The following is a 25,136-nucleotide window of genomic DNA, read 5'->3' on the forward strand; positions in this document are numbered from 1 at the left end:
TGCTGGGATTAAAGGCGCCACCACCGCCCGGCGGTACTTTGAACTTTTAAACATTGTTGAGATATGTGCATTTTGCATTATGATATCATTAAAGGTTTGTGGAGGTCAGAAAGTGGAAAGGTAGTTTGAATGTATTTGGCCCCTATAAACTCACAGAGAGTAAGTAGCATTACTAGATGTGGCCTCGTTGAAGGAAGTATGGTCTTGTTGGAGGCTGGATGACACATACTTTAATCCAGGCGTCGAGGTTGGAGGGCACACCTTTAATCTGGGCCATACCTTCTGTTGGAAGTGTGCCATTGGTGTGGTCTTTGAGGTCTTTTCCTCAAGCTTCACTCAGTGTGACAACCAGTTGACCTTCTGCTGCCTGCCTATGAAAATGTTAAGAACTCTCAGCTCCAGCACCATTATCTGCCTGCATGCCACCATGCTCCCTGCCAGGATGGACTGAACCTCTGAACTGTAACTAACCCTCAGTTAAATGTTTTCTTTATAAGAGTTACCATGTTCATGTTGTCTCCTCACAGCAATAGAAACCTAACTATGACAAAAGTTTCTTTGTCTAATAAGAGCAATAAATTACCAAGAATTGGTTTATAAAAAAAAAGACTTAAATCAGTACCTATCATTTACAATTTTGAGCCCATTTCATCACTGGAAAGCATCATGCCACTATCCTCACTTCCCCATCTCTGCCTCAACCCTAGACTAGAGGGGTGAGTGTAGACTGAGCCCCGACTAACTTCATAGATACTTTGTTATTATCTTTTGTTTGACTCTCCCAAAGCTTCTCCACCACACCTAAGTCCCTGCTTTGTTCCTGTGTGTGCTCAGTGACCTGACCTCCATTAATTATTACTTCTATAGCTTCTTGGGCAACAGAAATGGACCTTTATCATCCATCCATCCATCCATCCATCCATCCATCCATCCATCCATCCATCCATCCATCCGTGTTTCACTATGTATCCCTGGCTGCCCTGGAATTCGCTACGTAGGCCAGGATGGCCTCAAACTCCAAGAGCTGTGTGCACAACCACTCCCAGCTGTCTCCATTTTAATTCAGTTCTCACTGCTTCTTCTCTAAACCACAATTTTTTCTTGTGGTGCCAGGACTCAAACTCCTGGGGCTTTGATGGTACCAGGCAAGCAAAGTGTTGTTCTACCGAATTACATAACCCTTTTTTTTTGTTTGTTTGTTTTAAATAAAAATGGGAAGATCTCACTGCATAAGTCAGGCTGGCCGGCCTTCAACCTCCGATCTTGCCTCTGAAGGGCAGCATTTAAGGTGTACAACATATAATAGGAGACTACACTTTTGTTTCCAGGCCGCCCAGACCCAAATAATCACACAGAAACTATATTAATTACAACACTGTTTGGCTGATGCCTCAGGTGTATTTCTAGCTAGCTCTTACACCTTAAATTAACCCATTTCTATTAGTCGTCTATGTATTACCACATAGCTGAGGTGTTACCTCATTTTCTACATCCTCGGCAGTTGGCTTGCATCTCTCTGACTCTGCCTATTCTATCTGTGTTCTGATTTCCTGCCTGGCTTTACTCTGCTAGCCATTGGCCAAAACAGCTTTATTCATTAACCAATAAAAGCAATGCATATATAGGACATCCCCCTCACAATACACTCCTGATCTTCCTAGTTATTTCCTTCTAGCTTTCTTCTGCACCACCAGCAAGTCTGTGCACCCTTGGGATGTCTATTTTCCTCCACATGTAGTCACCACTGTTTTGTGTTCTCTGTAACAAGCGCCTCACGAATTTGCCAATCTCTCTATCCCAACAATCATCATCCCAGAGGAACCACTGTCATCTCCCCAGCTCAGCAGTGTCTTAAACCTCTAAAATCCATTCATTATATGCAGTTAGACTTGGCTCCCAACCCCTTCCACTCTAGATCTTGCTAAGAGCTACCAAAGGGGATTTCTATGCCTGAAGGGTACTCAAACATCCTTAGTGGGCCGCGGAGGCTCCATTCTCCATATTACATCCTTGTGGCCCAAAAGGGGCAACTTCTTGCATGGCTCCCTCTGTGCCCACACATAAGATGTATCACTCATCTGGCCTATCTAGGCTCCTTCATACAGTTTAGCTGTATTTCAGTTTGAAGGCTTGGAGTCTCCATCCCACCTTCTTGTAGGTTCAAGTTTATATCACAACACATTTTTTTTAAAAAGAGAGATTTGTTTACTTATTATGTATACAGTGTTCTGTCAGCTTGTATGCCAGAATAGGGCACCAGATCTGATTATAGATGGCTGTGAGTCACCATGTAGTTGCCGGGAACTGAACTCAGAGCTGCCAGTGGTCTTAACCGCTGAGCCATCTCTCCAGTTCCTACAACACTTTTTCATTGTCTACTCTCCTGGCCCAAATGACATTCTATGCTGGCTCCAACCATATCAGGCTCAAGCACAGCGGTTGGTATCGAGAGGAAAGATACTTTATCAAGAGACAATGGGTTTCTACTGAAGATAGCTGGTGCTTCTTCTCCCAGGCCACCTTCCTCTGCACTGCCAGCCGTGGTCTGTGCACTCCCAACAAGTCCCCTCATCCAATCACCAAACTGTTGGTTCTCTGTCCTTAATGAGCGGTTTATGAATCTGTCCAGTTTCCTTAACCCAGCGCCAGGCAGTCTCGAACTCTCGCCCACATCTACTGTGTGTGTGTGCAGTGTATGTGTGTGGGTACACACGCAGAGGTCAAAGGATGATATCAAGTGTTTTCCTCTACTGCTGTCCAACTTACTATTCCGGGACAGTCTCTCACTGAACCTGGACTGGCAGGCCAACAAGCTCGTGATTCCAGAAACACACCGTCATGCACAGCTTTTATGTGAGTGCGGGGGATCTGAACTCAGGCCCCCATGCTTACACTTTAGAATTGATCTCTCTTCTCCTCCCTTTTGTGGTACTGGAGATAGAAAACTTCACACATGCCAGGCAAGAGCTCTAACACTAAGCTAGGGCTTTATCTCCTATACCTATTCTTTTCAATCATCTAGAATTCTGTAGATTTTTTTTTGTGGAAAAAACTACATCTTCCAAAATTGCCTTCATAAGAATTTTTATTATTATTTAGAAATGCAGTTATATACATAGAACAATTAAAATTAAATTAAACTTTGTACAAATATTAAAATACTATCTTCATACCCACTGCAATGTACAGGATACCAAAAAATATATATATAAAATAAAATAAAGCAAACCCAGACTGATTGACATCCTGCACAGTCAATTATGCATGTGTTGTTTTAAACCATTATATGAGTACCATTCTGCAAAGGATCCCAAAGTGGTGCACAACCTTAAGAAGCCAGGCCAGTGTGCATACAGCCATGCAGCCCACAGCCATTTCCTCTCCCTACTTGGCAATCTAAGTGGCACCCCCACATCCCCCCAGTAAGCTCTGCTACTAGAAGAGGGTATGGGGGGAGGGGGCTTTGTTCAAAACCTCTACTAGGTTTTCAGGTGGAAACTAAGTCACATTTCAGAAAAACTGGCCCTGCCACCTTCGGCTTTCCAGGGAACCAGCTACCACATCACTCAGTCTAAACATCTGCCAAGCAATTTAATTCTCTAAGGCTGCAGAAGACCCAGCAGGCCGCACAAGAGGCTCCAGCCACACTGTCAGGCATAAGCGCACCTGGAATTGAGCTGTGTAGTAGGCATGCTATGTGTCCCTTCTAGCCCCTTTGTTCTTGTTTGTTTTTTGAGACAGGGTTTCTCTGTAGCTTTGGAGCCTGTCCTGGAACTAGCTCTTGTAGCCCAGACTGTCCTCAAACTCACAGAGATCCGCCTGCTCCTGCCTCCCGAGTGCTGGGATTAAAGGCATGCGCCACCACCGCCCCTTTGTTCTTTAAGGAGGTGGAAGGGAGCAAGGATCCAGAAATGTTTGCAGAATATTCCATTTTCTATTCTAGAATGTTCCCCAGGAACAGAGGAAACACTGCTATGTAGGAAGCCAAGTACTTCAAGAGCTCTGATGGGATTGGGAGGAAAAAGGCCAACTGCTCTCTGTCCCCATTCAGCCACTCACAAAGCAGGAAAAGTATACCTTTGTCTTTTAGCCTGGCTTCTCTGCAGAACTATAAAGCTGGAGCTGGGGGAGAAGGGCAAGATGAATGGGGAAGACGGTATTACTTTAAGTTCTCTTTGCTAATGGAGTGCTTATAGAATGTACATTGAAATGCCTTATAAAAGCAAACAAATCCAAAGTGGTCAGGACTCCACCCATTTCACAGTTCTCACCCAGTGAAACAGTAATACAGAAACAACACAGAATACAGAACTGGGCAGATAGAGCCTAACTATTAAACTAAGGCATGGAGGGACGGACTTTTCTATTTATGTATTTCACCATTCTGGCCCTTGAAAATTGATAGACTGTGACAGCAAGTCACCAGGATATAAAACCTGCATTGAGTCAGCACAAGTATGAAAAAAAGCAAAAACGTCTCCCAAAACAAAACAAAAATAAAAACAAAACAAAAAAATCTCAGGCAAACAAAAACAAACAAAACCCCCAAACCAAACCAAACCAAACTAACAAACAAAACAAAACAAAACAAAAAAACGGTTTAAAAGTCCTTTGGTGCTGACTGTCTCTTGGACAAGTCTGCAGGATGCCCCTGGAGGTGAGCCCAGCAAAGTAGGCTGCCTCACTTCTTCCCACTTGCTCCAAGCTCCTTCCTGCCCAACAGCCTGACATCTGCCACTGACCCTGTTTCTAGCCAGGCTCTACCTCAAGGCAATTAAGTCCTCCAGTCCCTCTGTAAGGGACCAAGTCCAGATGCAAAACCCACAGCACATGGCCGATGGCTAAGAAATTGCTTTAGAAGAAAGAGAAACAACATGGGAAGAAGTAGCGTGCCAGCAGCAGCAGGTGGGAAACTGCAAGAACAGACCTTCTCAATGACAGGAGGATGGGGAACATGGCCCTTCTACCCTCCAGTTAGAGAGCCTGGGCTTGTGAGCCCCAGAGAGCAGGTTAATGGATGGGGAGAAGGAAGGAGGCACCAGATTCTTTTACCCAAGGGTCAAGCCAGTCACCTATGTGGCTAAATAAATCCAAAACAAAAAGTGCAATCTGTTAAGGGGTAAAAACCCAGAGTAAAGACAAAGAAAAGGGAAGGATCTTCCATTTTTCTTTTAAAAACCCTTAGAGCAGAATCCAGACTTTTAGAAGAGCAGTAAACAGAAGAGGAAGGCTCCTTCAGAAGACTCCTCCTCTCTGCACCACTTCTCTCTTGAGGAGGGTGGGCATCACTGAGGGTGAAGGAGCGCCATGGTGAGGTGGCTTATGACAGCCACTGCTAAGAGGTGTGCAATATCTCCATTGAGCTTTTGTCTTCTAGTTTTAGCACCTTCTCCAGCCCATTCCTAGCCACCACATTCGCCTGGATACCTGCACAAGAGACTGGCCTCCTGGGTGGGGGTGGAGGAGTAGCCAGCAGGCACTGCCTTTACCCTGAGAGGAAAGGAGATGAGGGTGGTAGGAAGCCTGATATGACAGGGACTAAAGTGCATTGTAAGTGGAGGCAGTGGCAGTGGGCTAGGGGACGTCATTGCCACTGATGCCTGGAGCTAACCCTGTTAGGTCAGGAACTATAAATACACTGGGCTTTTTATTATTTTTACCACCCCAGATAGGCTCGGGGAGAAACATCATAGGTACAGTCCAGGATTGGCTCTGACGTTTCCCAGCCTTGAGGCTTGAGGGAGGGAGAGACAGAGAGAGAAGGGAGAGAGAGAGAGGAAGAGAGAGAAAAAGAGAGAAGAGAGCGAGCAAGCAAAAGAGAGAGCTCATTAACACCACATCTATCTTCTCAAGATGGCAGAAGCCTGGTGGGGCTCAGCTACCCAGGCATTCAGTGCTGTGGGAGGACCCAGCACAGTGACTGGAGCACTCCTTCAGTGATAGCGCTTTCTCACTCCCAGGCCTGTATCTCAGGCTTCTGAGCACCCACCAACCCACACCAGCTTTGCAAAGCCGGGGGGGCAGGAAAGATAGTGACTTGTCAGCAATGACATGTGGACGAGCATGGAGAAGAGAGCAGAAGCAGTGACACAGCAGGCCACTTCCTGGGCAGAGTTACTAAGGCACATGACTGTGGTGAGGAGGATCCTCGGGACCTGGCCGGAGCTGCCAGCAGCCACGGGGGACTTGGTCTGTACCTCTCAACCTCCCCTCCATCACCACAAACCTAGAATTGGGCAACTTGCCCAGAATGCCAAAACCCAGATGAGCTTTTGTTGGCATCTCACAAATCTCAGGGTTCTGTGGACTGCAAGGAAGCCAGAGCTACCTAGGACAAAGTCCAGGAGACAGCATGCAACTTCCCCTTAACCAGGAACAGAATCCAAGGCCAAGGCAGCCAGTGCTGGAAGCAGGAAGTGAGAACTTGCATATTAGGAAGACAATCATTATCTGACAACCTCCTTCCCTCCCACAGGTCTTCTGGGTGCTTCTTGGAAACTCAAAGAGCCAGGAGGCTGCACCTGGGCTGGACAGCTGAGTGCTGAGTAGGTTTGGCATGGCTTCCCAAACCTATCCTCAGTCAAGGAAGATGCCGTCAGTGTCAACACACAGGGCAAGCTCAAGGACCCATATTCTGGCCCTGAAAAGAGTCACTCCTGCTCTGAGGGCCTTACTGTTCAATCTGTTTCTGCAGCCCCAGGTCCAGCCCCTATGTACAGATGGCAATAGCCACTAAGGCCTGTGAACAGCAACCCACCTGTACAACAGGGAACCTGGACAGGGTGGGGGAAGGCACAAGTAAACAGCAGTGCTCAGGCCCTCATGGCTGTGGGGCGGCCACCAGAGAGCTGGCTGGAAGGGACCCAGTGGCTCGGGGAAAGGGAGGGTTCAATCCAGCACATTCAGACACGTCCCTGACAGATGGGAAGGCTGGGCCAGGCAAAGCGCCAGGTCCTCCAGCTGTGGGCAGATGGTGAGAATCTTCCTTGAGTATCCAGTGGGGTGGCCTGCAGGCCCTCAGATACACACAGATACACAGGTGGCAGCTCAGGCATCCAGGTGGGGCAACTGGAGAGGACATGGTACTCAAACCCACGGGAGGAGAGAGGACGGGCAGAGAGGAGAGGCCAGTGGCAGTCCTCATGCTTCTTTCAACAGTGGGATATCTGCGGAAAGACGGGGAGGGAAGAACTGTAGTTACCTAAGGCGTCCTTCAGTATTACTCCACCTTAGGGACCCCACACAACTCCATTTAAAGAAGTAAATGTTCTGCTGCACACACCTAAGCAAGTAAGAATTTCCTGCTTTCTGTCTCATCTCTCCCGCTGCCTGTATGATAAAATCACAATGCTGAGCCTGGCATTCACACACTTTCTGGTCCCACCAACATGACTCTGCCTCCCTTCTCTGCTGGTCTAGTTACTCTCAATTCTCTAATCTTGCTCTAAGAAGCCACAAAGTCCCATCATTTCTTTAAAGCCATCTGTGTGAACCTGGACAAATCACTTTGTTTCTCTGGGATTTGATCTTCTCATAGGTCACCAGAGGGGAGAAGGTTAGACTTCATTATGACATCAGCTCTTCAATTTTATTTCATTATTGCATTTTTTTTTGCTTAAAAAAATTTTAATTTTATGTGCACTAGTGTGCATGTATGTCTGTGTGAGGGTGTCAGATTCTTGGAGTTACAGACAGTTGTGAGCTGCCATGTGGGTGCTGGGGAATTAAACTTGGGTCCTCTAGGAGAACAGCTAGTTCTCTTAACCGCTGAGTCAGCCCTCATTATTGTATATTAAACTTTATTCCTGTTTATTTTTAAATGTATGTGTGTGTATACATCTGCACACTGTAGGAAGTATGTGATACTGTGCATGTCAGATAACAACTTTTCAGAGTTAGTTCTCATTCTACCATGTGGGGCCTGGGGATCAAATTCAGAGCATCAGGTTTGGTAGCAAGAGCCTTTACCTGCTGAGTCATCATGCTGACCGTATTTTAGAGAAAGGGTCTACGCAGTTCAAACTAACCTGGACTTGTGTGTGGTTCTCTTGCCCCAGTCTCTGAAATGCTAGGATTGTAGGCCTGAGACACCATATCTGGATAGCACTACAGTTACTGGCTCCATAATTTCTCCAATGCAGACCCCACTATCTTCCAACTGATACTCCATGCAACAGGGAGCATGTTTCCTGCTTGAGTCAGATCTGAAACCTCATTTGGAACTAAACAGAAAATGGGGCTTCAAAAAGGTTTGCTCAAGCCAGACGTGATGACACATTACTGCTAATGCCAGCAGAATACTTTTAACTGGAGGCAGAGGCAGGCTAATCTCTGTGGGTTTGAGGCCAGCCTGGTCTACATAGTGAGTTTCAGGCCAGCCAAGGCTACATTGTGAGACCCTGTCTTTAATTAAAAAAAAAAAAAGCTTGCTTAAGCTAGCACATGGGAGACAGCTGTGATTAGCCACTTGGGAGGTTGAGGCTGAAGGACAATGATTTCTAAGGCAGCCTGGGCTTATGCAGAGAGGCCTTGTCTCTGAACACAACAACAAAATAACAAACAAAAGTGCCTGAACCAAAACCACAAACAAGTAGTCATCAAGGAAAAACAAGGAACCTCCTTGGCTCCTGAGGAAAGATAAAGGATGCCATGCGTCCTTAGCCAAGGCTCGTAGTAGATGTACCCAAGGGTCCAGAGGTAACTGTCACATCCAAACTGGATCAGTTATTACAGGGCCCTTGCCATCTCTTTCCAACAAAGAGCAACTAAGGCAAACTACTGATAGACACATTTCTAAATGTCTGACATGGCCTCTCTCTAGCACACAGGGTCTGTGAAGTTTCTTCTGGCTCTTTCAGAAAGGCACAAAGTGTTAACTATCTACAGGGAGCTTCTAAGCTTTGTCTGAATCCTGAACTATACTGAGATTCGCCTATAGATATTCTTTAAAGTGACAGATTCAAATGTTAGTTAAATTCCCCAGGCTCCAGCAAAGGTAGATTGTGAGCAGACAACCACTGCACTCTATGGCCAGTCTGACACAAAGGAGCTAGAGTTACCTGGGAGCCCTCACAGACTGAGGTTAAAAATCTTGGTTGGTCACAGTCATTTAGCTTTAACTCTCAGCTGTCAGTTACCAGTGGATAAATGACAAGTGAAACTGGTTCCAATTTCTCCATCTCTAACGTGGGGACAGTCATAAATACCTACACTCAAGCCTAAATGATTTGGACAGCACAAGGAAACCAGCAATATACTCCTGTGTAAAGTGAAGCAGCAATCTTCTCTACAAGACAAGTAGACTACAATTTTCTCAGCAGTTCAGCCCAAGGTCTCCTTGTTATTTTCTGCCTTCCGTGAACACAAAACTTTTAACAGCTCTATACCCTGAACCCCATCTAGCTGGGTTAGCGAAGCCTATGGCTGTGGACAGCATTAGACTCTGGAGCCATCGAAATTCAATGAAGTCTCCCTATGAGAGCCCAAAGCTTTACCTGGCATTCTGAGGATCAAATTCTACTTTGTACTCTGGCTATTATCTTTTTTGGGAAGGTGTGTGTGTGTGTGTGTGTGTGTGAAAATATACCAATTATCATAGTGGCCCACAGGGCTTCCCCATTCCCAGCAATAATCCATGTTTAGCAAAGACCACTTACCATCTGTGTACTCCTCTGATGTGAGGGATAAAAGGCTTTGTATGTCACTGTTCTCTGAATCTGCAGTGTCTTTGTGTGTCAGCCGGCTGCTCCCTGAGCCGGCCACCCAGGAAGATGTAGTTGCCTGGTGCACCATCACAGTCTCTGAGCCCTGGGAACCCCAGGCTTCACACAGCCCAGAATGGCCAGGGGCCTCATCCTCTCCACCTGCAGAGGAGCAGGCACCCTGGCCCTGCAGCTGCTGCTCCCTTGGCACATTCCTCCCACTAGGTGCAGACTCTTCCGACAGAACGATCTGTACTCTAGGGTCAGCCGGTGGCATGCAGTGACCAGAACTGCCATACACAGCTTCCTCGTATGAAGGTAGTGCAACCTGGACCCCATCCACCATGATGGAGACTTGGTCACCAGAAACTCCCTGGTCACGCCTGCATTAGAAAAGAACAAGACAAAATAAGAATCTGAGTAACAAAGAGGTGACTCAATAACATTGTATCAATAAAATCCATCATTTTCCAGCACTTATTATATGCCATCAAGTAGGAAGTGCTTTAAACACTTTAGAACACTGACTGGAACTTCACCTGAGCCCTTTCATGTAGGGATTCACCAAGAATATAGGCTTGGCTCAGGGAAATTAAGTAACTGCTTGGCAGTCTGAGAGCTGGTAAGGGATGAACTTGAGATTGAATCCAGTTTTACATACTTTTAAAGAATGTTCTTAGGGTTGGAGAGGATGGTTCAATGGTTAAGAGCACTGGCTACTCTTCCAAAGGACCTGGGATTTGATTCCAGCATCCACATATCATACACAGACAAGTAAAATACTCAGACATCTTGCCGGGCATGGTAGTGCATGCCTTTAATCCCAGTAATTGGGAGGCTGTTGCAGGAAGATCTCTATAAATTTGAGGCCAGATCGTCTACAGAATGCAAACAAACAAACAAAAAACCAAAAAACAAAAACCACAGCCAGGCAGTGGTGGTGCACACCTTTAATTCCAGCACTTGGGAGGCAGAAGCAGGCATATCTCTGTGAGTTTTAAGGCCAGCCTGGTCTACAGAGCAAGTTCCAGGACAAGCACCTAAGCTACAGTGAAACCCTGTCTTAAGAAAAATAAATAAATATCACATATAAAATTGTGAATTTTAACCCAAATGCAGGACCCTGCATGATCCAAAGGTGACACTGGTGTAGACTCCTACTGAGGTCAGAACTGAAGCCCAGATCCTCTGCACCCATCCCAGTACTCCCACTTCCTCACTACCACAAGGATCTTACCACCACTATCCTGACTTGCATGGAAACCACTTGTCTGATTTCTATTTTTTTGAACAGAGTATATACCACCATGTCTAGCTGATTTTGTTTTAAAAGAAACATGTCTTGCTACTATTTAAATACAGACTAACTCTGAGGGTCCTTTTACCTCAGGTTCCCAAGTGCTGAGATTACAGGGCCTAGCTTACTTTTTATTTACTTATTTATCTTTGGTTTTTCAAGACAGGCTTTCTCTGTGTAACCATGGCTGTCCTGAAGTTTGCTCTGTAGGCCAGGTTGGCCTCAAACTCTCAGAGATCTTCCTGTCTCTGCCTCCTGAGTGCTGGGATGAAAGGCATTTGTAACCCATTGCCTGGCTCTTTTTATTTTAATATTTTGACTATAACACAAACTCTTTAACACTGGTTTAGCTCTAAATTTCTGTGTTTAGGCATGCAACCCCTTTGGCTTCTTTTCAGTGAACACTGTGAGAGATTTATACAGCCACCTTTTCTGAGGATCATGCTTGTTATACACACTTCTCTCCCTTCTGAATCGTTTGAAAGCATGCTGAAGACATAATCTGTATAAGCGGATAAGCCTCAGGACTTCTTTCCCCATATAGCTTACAGTGTTGTTACATTCCAGAAACTTAACAATGGTTTAGGTGCACTATAATACAAATTTCCCAAACTGTCTGCAAAATCATCCATTGCCGCTTTGTTCTTTGATTTTATTCAGAATCAAACATACTGTGCTGGCTAATTTTATGTCAAGTTGACATAGGCTAGAATAGTGGTTCTCAATCTTCTTAATGCTGTGACCCTTTAGTACAGTTCCTCATGTGGTAACCCCATCCTCCAACCATAAAATTATTTGTTGCTACTTCATAACTGTCATTTTATTACTGTTATGAACTGTAATGTTGTGTCTAACATGTGATCCCTATGAAAGGGTCACTTGACCCCCAAGGGTCAAATCCACAGATTGAGAATCACTAGAGGAGAGTCATCTGAGAGGAGGGAATTCCAATTGAGAAAAGGACTCCATAGACTGAGCTGTAAACAAGCCTGCGGAGCATTTCCTTAATCAGTAATTGATGTGGGAAGGTCCAGGCCATTGTGGGTGGAGTCATCCCTGGGCTAGAGGTCCTGGGTTTCATAAGAAAACAGGCAAAGCAAGCCATGAGGAGCAAGCCAGTAAGCAGTATTTCTCCATGGCCGGAACATGAGTTCCTTCCTTCAGGTTCCTGCTCTGTTTAAATTTCTGTCCAGGCATCCTTCAGTGAAGGATTATGGATGTGAAAGTGTAAACCTTTCTCTCTAACTTGTTTATGGTCTTGGTGTTTCGTCACAGCACCAGCAACCCTAAGAAGCATACACTCTCTGTGTTTAGTTGTCCTGTCCCTTTCATTTCCATCAGTCTAGAGTATCCACTAGAGTTTTAAGACATGATATTTTTAAAAACTTTAATTCTTTTATTTTATGTATACGACTGTTTTGTTTGCATGTGTCTGTGTACCATGTGGGGCACCATGTGGAGCAACACCCTGAGAGGCCAGAATAAGGTGTCAGATACCCTGGAACTGAATTTACAGATAGTTGTAAGCCATCATGTGAATGCTAGGAATTGAACTCAGGTCCTCTAGAAGAGTAGCCAGTGCTCATAACTGCTGGGTCATCTCTCTAGCCTCAAGACCATGACAATTTTTTAAGTGCCCAGGCCAGCTTTCTAGGAGGATGTATACCTAGATGTGTGTAATTATTTTTCATTATAATTGAACTTAAGTTAAATTTTACCGAGAACTCTACCTAGATGAGGGAGTTCTTTCGTTTACCACACTGAGAGGCACAGAACAGATGTCAGCCTATACCGACATTACCATTGCTCACAAGTGATTAGCTCCTGATTTCCTTACTTGTACTTGGCAGACACAATCTACGCTGCCTAATTCAAACATGTATACACCGAGGACAATTAGCATCCCTAAAAGTACCCAGAGATTTCTGAATGAGAAACTGCAAAAGAATTATTTTTTTGCTGGGCATGGTTACACATGCCTTTAATCCCAATACTCAGGAGGCATCTGTGAGTTCTAGGTCAGTCTGCTCTATAGAATGAGTTCCAGGTCAGCCTGTTCTACAGAGTGAGTTTCAGGACACCAATGGCTACAAAGGAAAACTATGCCTTAAAAAACAAAACAAAACCCCAAAAATTATATTCATTTATTTAGTGGATATTGTCCTCTGATCTCCACATGTATACCATGGTATGGCACATGCCCACTTACATAGTAAATATAATTAAATAGTTCTCCTCAAAATACCTCTTTAAAAATAATTGCTATTCCTCCTTCATTCTAAACAAAACAAGAGGAAGAAGAATCACATTCCCATACCGAAATTCACTTCAGGGTAGTCTGTATTTGTAAGTTCCAAATCTGGAGCATTTTATAGAATGTGGTTTCGTCTAGACTGTTCTGCCTGAGAGCTAAAACATGACTAATGTAGGACCATGAATTAATATAAATGGCCTATTCTTCAAAGCATGAGGTACCCTCAAGCACTGAGCAACTATAGACACACCAAGGTAGTGCAGGAGAAAAGTCCCTCATTCCCACTGGGACATTACTCCCACTTGTCACTCCCATCTCCTGAGTCTAGGATAATTAGTTATAATACACTATAAAAGGGAAAGGAGAATCTGCAGAGAAGAAAACCCACTTCTTATGATTTCAGAATGGTACCATGGTCCTGGATTTTTGTTACATATTAAAATTATCTGAGAAGCTTTCTAGAAAATGATAAGGTCACAATCCCACTCCAAACTGAATAAATTAGAACTTGGGGGAAACCAAGGTGCACTAAGGATTAGAAGCCAGGAGCAGGAAGAGGTAGCTTGCAAATGCAATCATGTATCAACATCATACAGAGAACAACAAATCCAAGTATTTCAGAAGTGGTGCTAATGCTGCTAGAACCACACTCCAGAGACAAGTGGAAATACCATGGCCTTGAGGTAGAACAGATTTAGATTCAAATCTCAGTTCTGCAATCAACCTGAGATATAATGTGAATGCCTCAGTTTCTTTGTCTGTAACGTTCCCATTAGGTTCAAAATTAGTAATGTATGTGAACGAAACTACAGTGCCAGGCATATCCAGGAGTTTAACATACAGCCAGACCCTCTTCTCCACTTCCCTAAGATACAGACTAGTAGAGGCTGTAGGCCAACAACTACCTATAAGTAGTGCAAGGTCAGTCTCAGGAAGATGGTAGACTAACACTGTGCTCACCTGCTATGATGGAAAGACTTCAGCTTTGGCTGCAGCAGTACAAACAGCACCACGAGGAGAAGAATGAGTGCCACAGAGCTGGCAGTGGAAGCCACTATGGACAGCGCAGGGACCCCAAGGGACGTGTGCGTTTCTTTGTCTAAGGAAACAAGTCATCACAAACATTTGGTACCCAGAAACATAACAGATGAGCTCTATGGACGATGTAGCCAAATATTCCCTACATGGTAATATACAGAAGCATTTATTTTACAGCTGGGCCCTTTCAGGAAAAAAATCTTATAAAGTGGCCTATGTATGTATGGTGTTTCTGGAAACATTTCCTTTTCCTGTTTCCTGAGTAAGATCCGCCCCCCCCGCCCCCCCACTCAGTTCAACTGGTACCTAAACTCACTTAACTCTGGAGTTCTTAAAATACCAATAGCAAGCTGGTGAACACAAACCATTAAAAGGGCCACATTTTTCTACCACCTTGAATTCCACTATATTTTCCCCATACAGCAGGATAATTAAGAAGTGGGCAAATAATAAGGTCTTGTCCTAAGTCCCTCAGCCTTCATTGTAAACCCCATATTGTTTTCCATCCTCTTCTGAGGTGTTATGGGTTAGGCATGTTCTGGTCTTGAAGCCCAAGTGTGTAGCAAGAGAAAAGACCATACAACATACAACACACATTTTCCTCTAAGAATCTGTATTTTTATGTCATCCAAGACAAGATAGGGCAGTAAATAAAAAGGATTCTGTACAGCAAGGCCAGAGCTCCATAACAAAACCATCACTTTCAAGGGAAAAATGAAATGGAAGAGATACAGGAAAATGTGTTAGCGCTGTGCTCGCTGCTTGCTGTTAGTGGACAGAATACAGCCTAAGGTCATCAACATCTGACTAGACAGACAGAGATCCTGACATCAAAAGAATTTTACATAGTCAGGCAGATGCCTCATTAAAGACAGAACTTCTCAATGGTCCAGTGGAATGCAACGTGACACGCACCAGCAACTCCAATGACATCCACAAAGACATGGAATACCAAAGAAAGAGGAGACAAAGGGCTTAACATAGCCAAGGGAGGGCTCAAGAAAGCATGCACCATTCCCCAGAAACTAGGAGAAAAGCAGGATCCAGGCACTACCCCATTTCACTTGTAGACTAACCTTCATTGAGGTGACAGCTAACCTCCATGGCCGGCTTCCACTCGCCATCCTTGCAGGTCAGGTATTTGTAGTCGCCCTTCAACATGTAGCCTTCTGCACATAGGTACTCGATGACACTGCCTGCTGTCAAGGGGTCTTTACAGGGCCGGGGGTGGCAAATGTAGCCACCATTCTCTGGCTCTGGGGGCAGAGGACACACTGCAAAGAAAGAGGGAGATGGAATCACAATGAGGCTTTCAATGGGCATGTGTTCTCAGTAGCATGGTCCTGAAATACTAGGAGCATAGAACCATCCTTGGAAAAGCCTGTTGAACTAGTATGGAATTCAAGTTGTCACCGACAGAGAGGGAAGTGCATTTGTCAGTCTGGGTTCTTACAGCATTTCTCTACTCCCCACTGGCCAGCAGACTCCAGAAAAGTTCTGTACCTGCTGTAATTTGGACCTGATTCTAACAGCGCCTACTAACAGTGAGTCAGGCTGAGTGAGGATAAAGCATGGGCAACTCATTATGGCAAGTGTTAGGTTGTTTACAACAATTCCAGGAAGGACTCCCTGATGTAATTGAAACATGAGTTTGGCTTCTGAGAAGAGTCCAGAAAGCTTTCCTGGGAGGTTTCCCAAGCCTTGTACACCTTCTCTTGTCTGCCAGGCTCACTTCCCACAATAAACCCCACATTTCTCCTCTAGGTATGACAATCTAGTTTTAAAGTCATCATCATCTCTTAAAGTTCTGTGCAATAATTATCATTTCTTCCCTCTGACAATGAGACTATTAAATCCCACAAAGGGAAGCAACTTTTAGCCAAGATTAGGGCAGGGTAAATGTCAACTTGGGGACCAGAGTCAGGTCTTCTGATTCTAACCCTGAGCTCTTCTTCCCATGAGCTGACTGATTTATAAAGTTATGTGTACCAAGATCACATCCTTTCACTCCCTCAGTCTGGTCAACTAAGATGGCAAACAAGGTGTAGGTGTTGTGGGACTGTGGTTTAGAGAAGCTGTCACAGCGTCTTAGGATCTGGAAGGTCTCAGCAGCTCTTAGGAGAAGGGAATTATTTCTATTTCAGACAGATTACAGAACTGAATTCCAAGACACGTAATGCAAAGGGGGTGTTTCTAGCTATACTTGAGGAGTCCAGTAGTAAATGAAGGAATCCCTGAACCGGCTAGCCTGGGAGAAGGCAGTATGACCAGGCACTCATGACCTCCAACTTTCTAAATATTTTACAAACACAAGATACAACACAGATTTTTCCAAAGGAAATTCAGTTTTGTTGACTACATGCCAGCCTATCCCTTGTATCACAGAGACATCTGTGTGGGAATCAGAATGATCTTTCCTTTTCTCACTTCCTCCAAAAGGCCCAGAGTGACTGGGAATTGCACAAGAGTGTCTGACTATCAAGATAATGCCCTGGCTCACTTTCATGTGAAAACCCCAGACTACATTCAGTAGACATAACCTTGTAGCATCCCACTAACTCTGACCCAGAATGCTATTATGCAGGTTGACTCAAGTCTGGCAGGAAGAAGATATTAGATGCAAAAAAGATCCTCACCCTCAGGCTGCACATCCTTAGAGGTAGGAATATGCCATTTTCTCTTGTTTTGTCATTTAAGTACATTTATAGTTTTCCTTGGGTTTTACTTGGAACTGAACCAGGGACTTGTACATGCTAGATAAGCATCTATCACTCAGACACTCCCATTCACTTTCCCATTTATTTGTTCGATTGGTAATACTTTGATTTCAGGGCCTTACACATACTAGTATATACTCTACCACTGAGCTAGTTTCAGCTCAACAATTTTTTAAAAGTTGCTAATTTGCCAGGTGGTGGTGGCGCACGCCTTTAATCCCAGCACTTGGGAGGCAGAGGCAGGCGGATCTCTGTGAGTTTGAGACCAGCCTGGTCTACAAGAGCTAGTTCCAGGACAGGCTCCAAAACCACAGAGAAACCCTGTCTCGAAAAACCAAAAAAAAAAAAAGAAAAAAAAAGAAAGAAAAAAGAAAAAGAAAAAAAAGTTGCTAATTTAAAAAGTTGCCAAAAGGATCAGTAAGTCTGACAGCAACTATGGAACTAGAAGATGAATACAAATATGAGGCCCTATCCCCTTAAAGGACACACCTCTGATATCCCTACCACCTACACAGCTCAAAGTACTGAACAGGAAGGAAGTGAATGTATGTATTTCCGTAGTATTCAAAGTGGTGGCCAAGTCATTCAGAGAGCTGGCCAACAAACCAGCTGCTTTACTATTTCATTTTCTATCTTTTGTTCAGAGTAGTAAACCCCCCTCAGACCTTCTGACTGACTCTTGTTTCTCTATAGACTGTACATAATTGTTTCATTTCCTGGGCATAATTAATGTTGAACATTCAGGGCAGTTCCTGAAAGCAGGCAGAACCCACAGGCCAGCGAGCTTGGAAAAGGCTCTCAGAGGAAAGGCTAGGATTCTAAGGCCATGCCTATTCTGCTACATATTTTTTCCTCTATAAATCCCATAAATAGACAGGATCTCAGCATATATGTGGCTTAAAGTTAAAAAAAAATAAAGTGTACAGTGAAAAGCCAGACATTCCCTTGTGCTCTGGCCAATCAGTTCCGTCCAAAGATACTCAGCATGTAGTTTCCCCTTATGCTTCTAAGAAAATCTCCGCATGCAGACTTATTCTAATATGTCCCAAAGAATGGGATTCTTACTTTAAGAGAGAGAGCATAGAGCAGCAAAAATAGCAGCTTGTATGGGGGCTCAGAACAACTCTGGGAGAAGTGGCGCTTCTTTTCATCAGGAGAGGAGAGGTAATTTGAAACAAATGCAATGAGAAGAGAGAATATAAGTTAAACCTAGAGAATTGAAAGTATCCCAGTTTACCTAAACTGATTAACAAAAACCTTAGCAAGGACCTTGACTCACAATAAGAGAAGCTTGTTATATGTTTAAGGTTCTTAACAAAAACAGATCAGTCTAATTTAAGATGGATCAGATTATTTCAGCAATATAACAAAAATAAACTTGGTTTAAAAATTATTTTGTGTTTATCTATGAAAGTCATTCAAAGGTAGCAAGCTGGAATACAGCAGCTTCAGCATCAAAACAGACCCGGGTTCAAGAAAATAAAGAAGCTTTAGAATAAAGGGTCAGAAAACAACAGGCAAAGCCACTTTGAGGCATCAATGGTACACATGCAAAATGTTCTTTAGTCCAAAGAGGGAATGTGGCCACAGGAAAGATAAAGTATAGGCCTTCAGTGAAGCCTGAAGTTCAGAAAACAACAGGCAAAGCCACTTTGAGGCATCAATGGTACACATGCAAAATGTTCTTTAGTCCAAAGAGGGAATGTGGCCACAGGAAAGATAAAGTATAGGCCTTCAGTGAAGCCTGAAGTTCACAGGAAAGGGAAGACCATCCAGGGAAACCAAAGCCCACAAAGCAGATGAAATACTCAGCAACTTTGGGAAGCCGTGGTCCTGGCCAGGAGGCTGACAAGCTATCCTTCAGATTTTCTTGGGAAATTCCTCACACAAAGAGGGAATTTCAAGCTTTGTTCTTAACCCTGGGAATACAATGAACTCATGTGATTTGGCAATATTACTTAATTTTTAAGAGGGCTAGAAAGCCAGACGACTTACAGGGGAAAAGATTCATTCTCCTAGCTGCTGTCTCTGAACTCTATCATCTCCCACACATACTTAGGGCCCTAGTGTTAAATGGCTTGTCTCCTCTGAGACTTTCTCAAAAGGAACACTCAGCTCCATAAATTTCAAGTAAAGCAATATCTGAAACTGTCTTGTCCCATGCTAAGTACATGACAGATACTGATAATTCTTTGTTTACTTTCACATAGCAAAGTAAACCCTCAGGGGAAGGGGTTGACCTATCAGAAGGCAGTGTCTCCAGGGGAAGCTAACATAACATACTGTGAGCATTCAGTGACCTTCTAGCCAGGCAGCACTGGGAATGTAAGTTAGAGAGAACTGATCCAGCTGAAGTTTCTGCTTCAGGTTCACCTTGGCCTCACACATGCCTCAAAAGCCAACAAGAACCCAAAAGCCCTTCTAAATGTCCTGCTTTTGTTGTTCTGGTGCCCAGTCTTTCAGGAAAGAGACAAATTACAGCAAATTTTTATAACAGCTCAACAAGCAAAATTAAAACTCCAGGAATGGCCTCGGGGTAAACAGAACAAATACTTGAACCCTTTCAGACAAGTAGGAAGCTATAGAAAGTAGGGGTATGCAGCCAGCCCCCAGACTCTAAGGGATTAGAGGTGAGAAGGCTGGCAAACATTTAAATTAAAATATCCAGCATGTTTTCAAAAGACTAAACAAAAGAGGTTTCTGGCTAACAGCCACCAAGAAAATATTACACTATCAAACACAGGAGCCTCAGGATTAACAAACTGCGTTGTGTTTAAGTGTTCACTGGAGGTCTGCAGTAACACAGTTTCACACTAAAATGTGTTAGCATTCGGGATACAAATGAGCACAAAGAAACAGGTGTTTAGAGGACTGGAGAGATGGCTCAGCAGTTAAGAGCAATGACTGATCTTCCAGAAAATCAGGGTTCCTTTCCTAGCAGCGCATGGGGTATCTCACAATCCTTTCTAAATCCAATTCCAAGGGACTCAGTGTCTTCTTCTGGCCTCTACAGATGTTTTATGCATGTGATGTACAGACTACAAGCAGGCAGAACACTCATACACATAAAATAAAAAATAAATCTTAAAAAAAAAGTGTTTAATTTGAAGGAAGATGGCCAGAGAGAAGCTCTTCTGGGGATGACAGTCGGGGAGGGGAAGAGAAAGAGGTCCCAGGCCCAAGTCTCAGTAATCACTGGAGCAGGGCTGGGGTAGTACTGTAACTGCCCTATTGAGCTATAGTTATAGAAAACAATTAGAAGTAACAAAAAAGAACATTACAGTATGAATAGAACCTAGGGTCTAAATTCCTTGGCCTGTTAGCAGCATGACCTCCTTCCTCCCATTCCACCTTCCACCTGTCTCTCTTTTTCCTGGCTACCCCCAGGAGAAAAGAGCTGTTTCATCATGTTTCCCTTCCTTGCTACAGGCTCAAATGACTGTGGGCTGGAATGGTGAGCCATTGTCTCCTTTTAAGGTGCTTTTCTCAAGGACTTTGTCACAATAACTGAAAGCTAACAACAGGGCTAGGAAAGGCTTAAGTTAAAGGTCAGCAGAGTCTTAGTGAAAGGAGTTCTTGGCTAAATATTGGAAGATAGTTTTGTGGACCCCCCCAAAAAAATAAACCAGCAAAGATCTATATGATGAGCATGAGACATGATCACGTGTGGTGGCCACACTCCTATAACTCCACCATCAGGAGGCTGAAGCAGGAGGATTCTGAGTTCAAGAGGACAGCCTAGACTATACAGTGAGATGTTGCCTCTCCCACTCCTTAAAAAAAAAAAGCAGTCATGCAAAAACTCAGCATTTCGCACAGAGGACCCTTTAAGGTTATTTAGAAGAGGACTATCTATTCACTTGTAAAACTCTTTCTTCATGTGTAAAGGTTCAATTTCTACTTCCAGTTTATTAGCAGTAGAGCCAGAGAAAAGACAAGGGGATTATGGAAAGTAAAGCTGTTTAAATATGTTGTGTAGCACGAATAATAAAAACCCAGAGACAGATATTGTGGCTCAAGCTGAAGATCAGAAAAGCAAAGCAACCAGCCACTGGTTCTTACCTCTACCTCAGATCAAAATAAGCAATCCTGTCTCCACGAATCCTCAGACCGAGACTGAGACTTGTCTCCTTCCTCCCATCTTACATTCCTCTCTAGTGCTGGGATTAAAGGTGTGTGCCACCATTGCCCACCCCCTATGGCTAACTACTATGACTGCTGGGTTGAAAGGTGTGTGCAAACAATGCCTGGTCTGTATAGTTGACTAGTGTGGCTGCTTTGCACTCTGATCTTCAGGCAACCTTTATTTATTAAAATACAAACATTATACCACTACAATGTTGTTTTGTGCAGGAAACAGTAGGTACAGTACACAGCTGTCTAGGAGCACCAAGCAACTTTCCTGAGTTCCTTTTCCATGATGCATTTTACATGTGAGGATAAAGAGACTCTTCTGAGTTGAATGACTTTCCCCAAGGCTGACCTGCACGTGCTTGTTCAAAGAGAAGGCAAAAAGCATCCCAGACAAGTTGGAATTAGAGCATTATAAATACAGAAAGAAGACCATCTAGTGATGGTCAAAAGTTTCTGTGATATCCTTCACAAGTTGAGTCTTAACAGCTCATGCTTACTGATACATGCCAGGCACTATTTTAAGCAGTTTACAAGTGGAATTCCTTTATCTTTCACAATACACACACACACACACACACACACACACACACACACACACACACACACACACACACGTGTGTGTGCATATACAAATTTATCTTAAATATACTCATAGCACAATACAGATGTGGAAAGTAAGGAAGAGAGGTTCAGTGCTAACGAGCAGGTAAGGCTGGTGCAACGTATCAGGGGGTCTCACTGACTAGCTTCTCCTCCAGACCTCAACCTGTCAAAGGTGCCTCAGTGAGAAGTTCAGCAACAAGGTCAATCTGGACACTGTAAGCATACACTGAAGTCACTTCTAGGCCTGTTTCAGCACACAAAGGCACTAAACTAAAACACCTCTGATCAGGGTCATTTCTGACACTGAAAATCTGTCTGAAGTTGACGATGTGGTTAACCTCACACCTCTGAGAGGTTCATTTATAAAACTTCTACAGTGGTTTTAAGCTGACCTGAGTATGAAGGGCTGGCAGCACCTTGTTTTCTATACAGGAAAGAGCTCCTTCAATGGCGCAGATTTTTGCCACAGGCTTGATGTGGGAGCCAGAAAACAGAACTCTCATTACTTAGAAGACACCCAAGGACTGCTTCTGAATGGCTTTCCTGGCCTTCTGTATTAGTGATCAACACTTGAGAAGTCAAAAATCTAAAACAGGCTACAGAGAAAGGGAATCAGGATGATTTCTCAAGCCATTTGCAACCTTCTCATATAAAACAAACCTTCCTAGCAGTCAGACAGGAAGGCCATTGTCCAGTCCGAATCTCTTTTCTTAGAGAACTCCACATACACTGTGGGTAGGGTCCGCCTGTCGTAGCCCAAGCCTTTCTGAGGGTGTGACACTTGCTGGGTTGAAGGACACAGGGAAGAACCACAGAAACCTAGGCTGTCTCACTACAGCCCATCTCAGGCCCCATCATCTTCCTAAGAAAGGCCTAACTCAAGCCTTGCTCTGGGACATCGGCAACTGGCAGACAAGTCTAGCTGAGAGACTGTCCTTGTTTTAGGACCAGACTCCCCCCTCCTTCCTTCCCTCTCTTTTATAACCAGTAGCCTCAGAAGAAGGAGAAGTATTTTCTTTTATTGTCTCAAACATGGAAACTCTTATTACTTGGAGAAAGTCACAAAAACTCCTTAGTCACTCAGAATAAAGTGTTGTTCTTCTTGGCCAAGGATCATAACCTTAAAGCACACACAGCCAGCTGAAATTCCCACTTTTATGCTTTGGGGTTCCAAGGCTGTAGCTCTTTGAACACCTCTCTAGCCACTGCCAGAGAGCACAGGCTAGAATTTGTTAGTGTGGGTCCAAAATTAGATGTCTAATTTGTTTGCTGCCTTCAAAAGTTACCCATTACAGTCTTGGAAAGATCTATTCCTTAGTTTCCTCATCTGAAACAGGGATACAAAGATGTCTACTTCATATGGTTGCTGTGAAGATTAATTCAAATATATAAGACAAGCACAGGGTCTGTTACATACTAAGTGTTCAGTAAGCAGGAACTTTTATTATTTTCCCTCTGTTTCTGTAACAACTTCATTCCTCTTAATAAACTATTACTATATCATTTTTTGAATTTATTTTTCCACAAATCACTCTTTCTTCATTTCTTCACTAAGAGCCACCACCCATCTGTCCACACTATAGGACAGGGATTTGGTTTAGTCCGGAGTGACAGATAGTAAATACTTAATAGAAAATGGTATAGAGCTTGCAAAAGCTTACTCACTGCGAACACTGTCTTGCTTCTAACTAGAATGGGCCACATAACCGAATCTCTCTGCAAGTAAATAAATCTCTTATTCTCTAAATCAGCCCCTAGCTAATCATGAAAACACACTGCCTGCCTAACAGGATCAGACCAGAAAGGGTCAGAGTATGGTCTTAGGTGTCAAACAAATAAATCTGAGTTTGACCCAAGGATCCACTCTGTGACCTATCAACAGCCCCGTCTTTCTCTGAGCCTTATGTGACAGCAATATCTAGTTCTACCAGTGTAATGAGCCAATTAATAAAAACAACATTCATGAAAATGATGCACATATAATAGGCACTAAAACATTTTTACATTTACTTTACAGAGTAAGTAAGCTAAACCCCATATTTTTGAGTTTTGAATGGGGCAGGACAAAGACTTACATAAAAAAGGGACTATTTCAGAGCCAGGTGGTGGTGGTACCTTTAATCCCAGCACTGGAGAGGAGGCAGAGGCAGGTGGAGCTCTGTGAGTTCAAGGCCAGCCTGGTCTACGGGAGCTAGTTCCAGAACAGGCCCTGAAGCTACATAGAGCGGACTGGCAGAAAACAGCAGGATGGAAACTCCTTCTTTGCTCATCCTTTGCACCATCTCAGCAGATGAGCCAGCCCCCTTTCCCCTTCCCCTTTCAGCTGCAGAGCTTAGATTGCACTTGGCTGACAAATGGCCTCCATATGTTCTGTTAGCCTTTCACCTCTTGTTTTCACAGCCCAGGAAGGATGGGAGAACAGATTGACAGCTGGGTTGGGTCCTTTTCCCTTCCCAGGGTTATGATTGCTAGAAGAAGGGTCAGGCATGAGGGTATTCTCCTTTATCCTGCTACTCCAGGCCAGGCCACCAATCTAGTCAGCCAACACTGCTAGCCACCCGTCTCTCCCAGCTCAGTTAGCTATGGAGAACAGCTCATAGCTGTTCTCTATGCCCAGGATGGAAAGATGATCACAAAGCTAAGGAGTCAGGATATTCTGGGCGTGCTAACATATTATTGTACTACCTTTGGGTGGTAGAGAAAGGTCAAGAGAAATCAAAGGAGTTTATTTTTTTCTCAGTAGCAATGGCTACCCAGTCTCATCTCCTCCTCCTAGCTCCTACCTAAGCTGTCTGATGGAGGAGGACGCCATAGACAGCTGCTCACTGTCAGAGGGTAACTATGATAATAAACTGAGGGATTCCAGGGAAAATAGAGTTAGAGGCATCATATAAAGGTCAAAGTTGTAGCTTCATTTCCTCTACCATCTAAAAGTAATGTCTAGGTATATCCATTTAAGAAGCATACATTTAAATGTAAAACAAACTTAGTCTTTCTTGTGCAAATGAGGAAGAGAATAGCATTTATCAACATGAATCACCTTGTCTCACTTATACATCACCATAAAATCATGGTCTGCATGTCCCACAAGGAGAATTTATGTCAGCTGATCGTGAACGGTGAGAGTATTTGTACTGTTATTGGGGGTTGTGGGGTCTTTTGTTTCTTTGTTGTTTTGTGCTGCTGCGGATTGACCAAGGGCCTCACAATACCATGGAAACACTACCACTGAGCAGTGCCAGTCGTGTCTGACGGTTTGTTTGCTCTTCCCTTCTGCCATCCAGTGATGACCATCAGGCTGCTCTGTACAGGCTCAGCAATGCCTTTACTCTTCTTATCTCTTTCCTGGTACTCCTCCTTCCATGTACTGTTCTCTGAGGAAGCCACACTTA

At 43.9% G+C, this 25,136-nt stretch overlaps 1 protein-coding gene across 1 annotated transcript in view; it reads right to left on the bottom strand.

Annotated features, from left to right (window-relative positions):
* Positions 1 to 3,067: 3,067 nt before the first annotated feature.
* Susd6 (sushi domain containing 6) overlaps positions 3,068 to 25,136 on the bottom strand; it is a 96,259-nt gene continuing 74,190 nt past the window's right edge. Inside the window, exons 3-6 of the mRNA XM_075947252.1 lie at positions 15,367 to 15,564; positions 14,213 to 14,351; positions 9,657 to 10,084; positions 3,068 to 7,166 (exon numbers count right to left, since the gene is read on the bottom strand). Of these exons, the coding sequence (XP_075803367.1) occupies positions 7,141 to 7,166; positions 9,657 to 10,084; positions 14,213 to 14,351; positions 15,367 to 15,564 (791 nt within the window). The 3' untranslated portion in view covers positions 3,068 to 7,140. The remainder of the gene's footprint in view (positions 7,167 to 9,656; positions 10,085 to 14,212; positions 14,352 to 15,366; positions 15,565 to 25,136) is intronic.

The sequence above is a fragment of the Microtus pennsylvanicus genome, chromosome 14 (assembly GCF_037038515.1).
Source record: "Microtus pennsylvanicus isolate mMicPen1 chromosome 14, mMicPen1.hap1, whole genome shotgun sequence".
NCBI classification, from domain to species: Eukaryota; Metazoa; Chordata; class Mammalia; order Rodentia; family Cricetidae; genus Microtus; species Microtus pennsylvanicus.